This window comes from Dermacentor albipictus, chromosome 1 (genome assembly GCF_038994185.2).
Source record: "Dermacentor albipictus isolate Rhodes 1998 colony chromosome 1, USDA_Dalb.pri_finalv2, whole genome shotgun sequence".
NCBI classification, from domain to species: domain Eukaryota; kingdom Metazoa; phylum Arthropoda; class Arachnida; order Ixodida; family Ixodidae; genus Dermacentor; species Dermacentor albipictus.
This window is the reverse complement of record NC_091821.1, coordinates 219,627,193-219,635,679: the sequence shown is the minus strand read 5'-3', so window position 1 is coordinate 219,635,679 and position 8,487 is coordinate 219,627,193. Positions and strand designations below refer to the sequence as shown.

The window sequence follows — 8,487 nt, the reverse complement described above, 5'->3', positions numbered from 1 at the left end:
GGGTCGCTTGCCACTGTACTCCGGACGGCAGCTTTCAGCGGCGCACACAATGGACCTAAACTGCGCATTCTCGCCATGTATTGGGAAAGGGGTTTTCTTGCTTCACACGGAATTTTTCTATGGGCTTTCCATATAACGCTACGAAATAAAATTTTCTACTGACGTGCACTGGATAGTGAGCCTTTACTCTACCAGCCCTCCAAATTTCTTTGCAGCTACATCATATGTGCGTACGTGAGTGCACACCCACTTCGCCGTATAATAAAATGTAAACTGGCATGCATGGCGCCTTTTGAACGCTTCTTTTTTTTTACTGTGAGGCGCTCTATATATATGTTCTTACACCTCTTCATATTAGAGAATCCTGTCGAAACGCGAAACCGTGTTAAAAAACATAGTTGCGTTACCTCCTTCCTGCTCACCTCCCGCTTAGACGTTACCGCTTAAACATAGACATCTGATAGTGTCCTTGGCGCTTTTAATGTCTGTACGGGATAAGAAAGCAGAGGTATCTAGCACATTTTGAACTTAAGATAAGCCTAACTTGAGCCACAGACGACTAAATAGTTCGAAGAGAGACCGGGATATCTAAACAGCAGAGCGTCATTTCTTCTACGCCGCTAATCATGTGGAATATATAAAGGCGTGTCTGATAAGTATAATTTGCCGTTTTCTCCACTCGGAGGCACAACTTAGCGTTTTGTGGTGCTGCTGCAAAACTTAGTACACACAGAAACTTTTCTCAAAATTCGGGCAAATTGAATATCAAAGAGTTTGATGGACAACATGTTTGGTCCGAAAATATTGTAGAAATTTTAAAACTGTTAACGATATGCTTCAGTTGTTCACACGCGGAGACAATACGCAGGTCGAATGAAGTTTTCTATGAGCAAGGTGGGCACCAAAGAAGGCAGAACCCCTGTCGGTGCTGATAGGTCACGCCTGTGCAATAAGGATTTCGAAAGTGTTCGTGCTATGATTCGTGCAAACCATGGAATGACCATCTGAGAAGTTTCTGCTAAAGTGGCAATAAACGAGGAATCACGCTATAGAATTTGAATATCCAAACTGCAAGACTTGTCACATATATATATATATATATATATATATATATATATATATATATATATATATATATATATATATATATATATATATATATATATATGTCTGGCAAGGAAGCTCACCAGGCAGCCTCTTCAGTTCTCTGCTCAGGAGACAAGGCATCACTTTTGCACACACACACACACATATATATATATAGTGATGGAAACTTGCTGAAAAAAAATAGAAAAGAAGACACGTCGTGCATTTATTTGCGGCAATCGACGAAGACTTTTGTGAATAAGTTCAATTCGGTCTTCAAGGTTGCAAGAGTTCATTCATGCTTTGTCCTGCCCTTATTCGTTTGGTTCCCGTAAGTAATCAGCAGTATGTTAGGTGGTGCGTCACATAGTTTAACTCCTCTGCTAATTTCTCAAAATTTCATATTCCCTCCGCCTCTGGTGCCCTTCATCCTGAAGTGGTGTTCTCGCTTCTACAATTCGCCCCCCCCCTCCCTTCCTACCCTGCTTTCTACGGGTTGCTAGCATTCTTGTACACACATGATATTAGAAAATTCATTTCTGGGGTAAGTTCCTATGGCGGAATAATGCCACAACATACATTAAAAAAAGAAAACTACTTTCATGCGGTCGCAAAACAAATGGTCCAGAACGAAACCAAACGAAAATCAAAGAGAGAGAGAGAGAGAAATAACTTTTATTTATATAGCCGGCAGATTCGTGGGGGGGCCAACCCCGCCTAGATGGCGGCCAGAAGCCCTTGAGCTCTAGCGGCATCCTCGGCCTGCTGGACAGCCAAAAGTTGGTCTTCGGGGGCCGAGCTGAGCAAAACGGTCTCCCACTGCTTCCGATCCTGAATTTTTCGGCCCTGCCGTGGCGCCCGAGGGCAGGCCCAGATAATGTGATCCAGGTCCGCCCTTTCTTGACAAAGTTTACAATTGGCCGAATATTGGTCTGGGTAATAATGATTATAAGACACCGGGTTCGGATATGTATTTGTTTGAAGGAGGCGCCATGCCACCGCCTGCTGCTTATTAAGTGATGGGTGTGCGGGAGGAAAACGCACCCTTCCCAATCTGTAATGATTAGTAATATCCCTGTAGCCAACCATCCGGTCCCCTGTCAGTCCCAACCGCGGCGCCCCGGTGGCTCGGTTTGCGAGTCCTCGAGCCACGGTGTCGGCCGCCTCATTGCCGGGGAGAGAGGAGTGCGCAGGCGCCCAGATGATATGGACAACCCGCTCACCGCGAAAGTTTGCCAGGATACGTTGTGATTCCGGCGAGATGCGTCCCTTTGCGTAATTTAAAATGGCGGTTTTAGAATCACTGACTATTATCGTGGCCAGTGTGGAAGCCATTGCGAGAGCAATGGCCGATTCCTCAGCCACCTCGGCTCTGTTAGTTTTAATAGATCCGCTGACCTTACGCTCACCTTGCGAGTTCACAGCAACGATACACATATTCTGAGTAGTCGTGTACTCTGCCGCGTCGACGTACACCACGTCCTGAGAGCGTTGGAATCTCCTCTGTATAGCTCTTGCCCTTTCCTCCCGCCTTTCTCTGTGGTGTTCAGGATGCATGTTTTTGGGTAGCGGTGGGATAATAAGCTGCTTTCTTATGTCGTGGGGAATGTCTACTTTAGTGCCATACTGTGATGCGTATGTTACTCTAAGCTTGTTAAGTATGTGTCTGCCAGTAGGTGTTTGTGAGAGTCTTTCATATTGCGCTATCGTATGGGCTTCTATGAGTTCTTCGAGCGTGTTGTGGACACCTAAGGCTAGGAGCCTGTCATTTGATGTGTTTATCGGCAAACCTATGGCTTGTTTGAATGATCGTCTTATGATGCCGTCGATTTTTGTCTTTTCTGCTACTTGGAGATTTAGGTAAGGGGTTACATATACTATGCGGCTGATGACAAACGCCTGGACTAGACGTACCAGATTGTTCTCTTTCATCCCATAATGGCGATTAGCTATTCTCTTAATTAGTCTCAGTGTTTGTTGTGCGCTGTTTTCTAGTATTCTGATTGTTTCCCCGTTGTGACCGTTCGCTGATACGTGGAGTCCGAGGACTCTAATGCTGTCGACAATAGGTATTTGGGTGCCATTTACAAAAAGCGTGATGTTTGGTTTACCCGTAGAACTCTTACGGCCCCTGCGTGTCGGTCTGTATAGAAGTAATTCTGATTTTTGCGGCGAGCATCTGAATCCTTTATCCATAACATATTTCTCAACCGTATGTATGGCTGTTTGGAGGATTTCCTCAATCTGCCCATCACTTCCACCTGTTACCCAAAGGGTGATATCATCGGCGTACAGGCTATGCTGTAATCCTTCTATATTTTCTAGTTCTGCTGGCAGGCCAATCATAGCTACATTGAAAAGAAAGGGAGATAAGACTGAACCTTGTGGTGTGCCCCGGCTTCCGAGTTTTATCTCTTTGGATTTCACTTCACCGATTGTGATTTGCGCAACACGGTCAGAGAGAAAGTCTTTAACATACGCGTGGGTCCGTTGGCCCACTCCTAGGCCTTGTAAGTTTTCTAAAATAGCCCTGTGGGTGATATTATCAAAGGCCTTCGTAAGATCAAGACCAAGGATAGCTTTTGTATCTAGTGTTTGAGGTCCCGCGTCTATTATTTGGTGTTTTATTTGCAACATAATGTCTTGTGTAGACAGTTTTGGTCTAAACCCAATCATGGTGTGCGGGAAAAGGCCGTTATCTTCCATGTAATTAGTTAGACGTGTGAGGATGACGTGCTCCATGAGCTTGCCAGCACACGACGTTAACGATATAGGCCTGAGATTTTCAAGGTGAAGTTTCTTTCCCGGCTTTGGAATCATTATAACCCGAGCGGTTTTCCATTGACGTGGAATATTACCCTGTTCCCAGCAGGTGTTAATATACTTGGTGAGGGCCGAGATAGATTCATCATCGAGATTTCTCAGGATCTTGTTAGTGATTCCATCCGGGCCTGGCGTGGATTTCGTGTTGAGCCTCATGAGTTCCGCTCGAACTTCAGCCTCGGTTATGGGGCTGTCAAGGTACGGGTTCTCCTTACCAGTATACGGATGTTGTTGTTCTTTGGTTGTATTTCCTACGTATAGCCTTTGTAGTTCCTGTAAAAGTTCTTCTTCCGTGCCTTTGTAGCTGTGAATTATTTTGTACAGGCAGTGTCGTTGTGTGGACTTGCTGTTTTCCGGGTCTAAAAGATAACGCAGAAGATTCCAGGTTTTAGGTAGCCCTATCTGTCTCTCCATGGCGTTGCACGTGGCCTCCCAATTTTGACGCCTTAATCTATTCGCATAGTCCTCTATTTCCTTATTGAGCATGGCGATTTTCCTTCTCAGGTTTCTATTAAGTTTTTGCTGCTTCCAGCGTTTCTGCATGCTGTTTTTTGCCTCCCACATATGTAGGAGTTTGCTGTCCGCCTCCTCTATCCCTGCTTTTTCCGGAATAGTCTTAGTGGCTCGTATCACACTTTGATGAAGTTTTTTAGTCCAAATATCGATGTCTTGTATGACCTCATCAGCTTCCTCCTCCCGGATTTTGCGGAAGAAGTCCCATTCGACAATTGTTATTTTCCTGCCTTTCTTTCGTGATGGGCCTGCGTGTACAGTTGTTGCTACAATGAAGTGATCACTACCCAGATTTTCCTGTGTGTTTATCCATTTTGCATCAGGTGTGTTCTTTGTAAAAGTTAGGTCTGGTGTGGTGTCATTGCTGACACTGTTACCCATTCTAGTGGGCGCCTGTGGATCCGTTACGAGAGTGAGACCTTCCTGCTGAGCGTCTAGCCATAGATTACGGCCCTTGACGTTCTCCAAACGGTATCCCCAAGCCGCGTGGGGTGCATTAAAGTCCCCTACAATTACCATTGCATTTCTTTCTGCTAAATTTAAGGATTTACGAAAAAGCGGGCCGAATCTCACCTTGTGTCGAGGGCTACTGTATACATTTAAGATGAAAAGGCTTCCTTCTCCCTTGCGCGTGGGAATGATTTCAATCAGGACGTGGTCTACACCGGTCACGCCAGTGGTGTGTTCTATGACCGTAAGGTTTCTATGTACGAGAGTTGTAATAGACGCATTCTCGTCGGAAGCACCGTATGCTTTGTAACCGGATAATTTAGCCAGTCCCCCCGTTTCTTGCAGGGCGATGACGTCTGGGGCCTCCTTGCTACTTAGGAACTGCTGTAGGTGTCCCCGTTTCCGGCGATACCCGCGACAGTTCCATTGCCATATTATGTATTTATTACGCGGAGCCATGTTTAATTGTTTGATTCTCCCCGGTGACTTTACTGGTTTCTGTCACCACGGGTCGATGATATGGTTTGGTGGTCGCTTTTACCGGTCCCACTCCCGCAGGCCTCAAGTCCTTTTGCGCGTTTTCAACGACTGTTAATCGGGTTTCAATGCCTTCTATTCTTTGTATAATTTCCACGAACTGTGCCTGTAACCCGGCGAATTGTTGTTGTAGCGTCTTTGTTAACTCCACAAACATTCCCTGTACTTGCTTTTCTAAGTGCGTTGAGACGCTGCTTTGCGCGTCTGACGCGTCTTCGGCTTTTCTTTTGTGGGGCGGCGTCCCTGTCATTTGCGCGAGAGCGGGCGTTGACTCGCGGCTAGGCGTCTGTGCCGTACTGGCGGTAGGCGTATGACTTGGCTCGCTTGTCCTATTCTGCTGAAGCCTAGCGTTTTCTTGCTTTAATTGTTGAATTTCCTCCCTCTGCTTAGCATTCTCACGAGTAATTTTCGCGAGCAATTTTCTAATTTGGATCATTTCCTGCTCCAGGGCGGACCCTTCTATATTAGGTGTTATATTAGATGGAGAAGCAGCGCCGGAGACCGTGTCTGCCCAGCTCACCTGCGTTTTGTTGCCGTCGGACCCGCCAGAGCCCTCCGGGGTTCCGTGTAGTGGTGATCCTCTCGATCTCGATTCAGACCTGGGCCGGGACCTGGACCGGGACTTGGAGTTGGACTGGCCGCCACCGCCTCCACCGGGGAGTCTTGGGAAGGAACTAGAGCGGCTCCTGTCGCGGTGTCTGCTGCCGTGGCTGTTGGTCCATGTCGATCCCTTGTGCGATTCGGTGCTGCCCGACCGCTCCCTGGACCGACTTGGGCGATTGTCCGCCATAGCTTTCTGCGGTGGTTGTTCATTCCGTTGTTGTTGGTGGTGTTGTTGTTGCTGTTGTTGTTTCCACTGCCTCTTTCTGAGAAGATATGGGGTCTTGAACCGTTCACGGCACTTTTTGTCTCCTGTGAGGTGTCCCTTCCCACACATGAAGCATCTTGGCTCGCACTGATGATCTTCGGGTGGATTGAGAGTTCCGCACCCGCGACATTTCTTGCTGTTCGGTGTCGGGCAAACATCCGCTCGGTGGCCGAGGCGGCCGCATGTGGTACATGTCTCGTACTGCTTACGATATAGTAGGCATCGGTATTCAGCTCCGCGGTAGTACACGTAGTGTGGTACGTACGTACCTTCAAACACTATCACAACCGAATCGGTGCGTCCCATGCGTCTTGCGTGTAGTATAGTCGGGTTTCTGCAGTTCACCAGGCTTTTTTCAACGTCTTCAGACGTGTCGTATTCTGGTATACCGTGTATGACTCCCTTGGAGGTGTTCTCCGGCGCAGTAATGTAAGCGGCTGTACTGTAGGTGTTCGATCCAAGTTGGATTTCCCGTATCTGGCTGTAGCGTTTCGCGTTCTCCAGTTTCGGTGTGCTCATGATCATGGTGTTTTGTCTTGGATTGATGCGTAGCGTATCTTCTCCGGCATTTTCTGGTGTCAATGCGGCTGCCAGCAGAACGGCATCCTTTATGTACGCAATGCGTTGCTGCGCCATGTCGAGCCCACCTCTCGGGCGGATCACGACCTTGTAGTCATCCTCCGGTAGCTGCGGTTGCCTCGGGGCCATTGGTCGCTGTAGAATTCGTGCGTTCTTGGTTTTCCACGCCGTTGAAACCGGCGAGTCTCCGATGTTCTTCGATCGTTCATCGAGGTCTGGGCGTCTCTTGGCGTTACTGCGGCGTTCGTGAGCCGCAATCCAGCCCTGGTCGTCATATTCTTCCGGGGAAATTGGCTCCCCTTCCACTTCTACGACGTCCATCCTCGCGTCTCGTGGCGAAGCGGGGGCCCGCCCGCACCCGAGTCAGGCAGCGTTCCCGCCGAAGTGGTGGGAACAGTGGCGTCGTAGACCCAGCTAGTTAGGGTTAGGTTAAAACTGCCTTTGTGGCTCAAAAAATCGCCCACCTGGGATAATCCCGATGTCTTCGGAGTCCGTCGACCTTCCTGTGTTAGGGGTGGTAGTTCTAGACTCGAGAACTGCCTTTTTCCGCCACAATCAGGGAAAGTTTTCGGAGCCCATGTGTAGCCCGTCTTGTCGGCTCGGCCCCCTAGCGGCGTTCCTCACGAAAATCAAAGTTATTTTTTTTATTTGCAATGAAAACCCACAGCGCCCTTATAGCATTTGAGTAGGAGAGTTAATAATACAAACGAAATGTCAAAAAACAAGCCCAAGCTAATGGACCAACAAAAAGGAAAACACTACAACTAAATATACAGGCATAACATGAAGCGCCACTCAAGCGTAAAAACAGGGTTCATCGTACCACAGGGTTACAGGGTGCTACAGGTCATCGTTGAACTGGGTACAGGGTACCAGGTTCACAAGCTACTATCAACGCCGTCTAAAAAGTTAGGCATACATACTGTCTTATCCGATGACTCATTCCTTTCGTGAATAATGTTGGGAAAAAACAAATACTTGAGAACATTAATGCGACACTTATTTTCTCTAACTTGTTAATTATTGTATTTTCGCTTCAATACGTAATGCGGAAGGAGAAGAAGCTTATATTTATCGATGCCGGTGCGTTCATTGTAAATGTTGTAAATTTAAAAAAAAATCTTCATGCTTTTCTTCTTGAGGACAATGCTTTCCAGCGAAGTCTTCTGAATCTCAGAACTTCTGACGAAACAGTTGCAATTACCGCTTAAAAACTGGTTGGCGCATGATTGCCTCAGTTTATTTTGCACCATAAAACACTACAAAAGTAACTAAATAACCGTTTACAAACCTTGCCGCGCGTTTCTGTACCGCTTCCAATTGATTCTTTAACATTGTTGTGAAGCAATCACAGGCAACACACGAATATTCCAGAATTGGTCGTATTTATACTAGTAAAATAAAAGTTCTCATTCAGGAAGCGGGGGGGGGGGGCGTTCTTGAAGTTTTTTTTCAAGGACTTATGGTAGGCGGCAAGCCTTTTTCGTAATCGCATCTATGTGAACAGTCCAATCTCGGTGTGAAAGTAATATCCAGGTATTTTACGGTATCAGCTTTTGTTACTAACTTGCTGTTTCGGAAGCATGATCCATCGAGTATTTGTATCTTGTTTGTGAACTGAATGAAGTAAC

General features: G+C 46.9%; 1 protein-coding gene across 1 annotated transcript; it reads right to left on the bottom strand.

Annotated features, from left to right (window-relative positions):
* Positions 1-1,743: 1,743 nt before the first annotated feature.
* Positions 1,744-6,794, bottom strand: LOC139056390 (luc7-like protein 3). The gene is made up of 2 exons (XM_070534589.1): positions 5,930-6,794; positions 1,744-1,932 (listed from the first exon to the last, which is right to left on the bottom strand). The coding sequence occupies exons 1-2, from the start codon at positions 6,581-6,583 to the stop codon at positions 1,804-1,806; spliced, it is 783 nt and encodes a 260-aa protein (XP_070390690.1). The 5' UTR covers positions 6,584-6,794; the 3' UTR covers positions 1,744-1,803.
* Between the last annotated feature and the right edge of the window lie 1,693 nt (positions 6,795-8,487).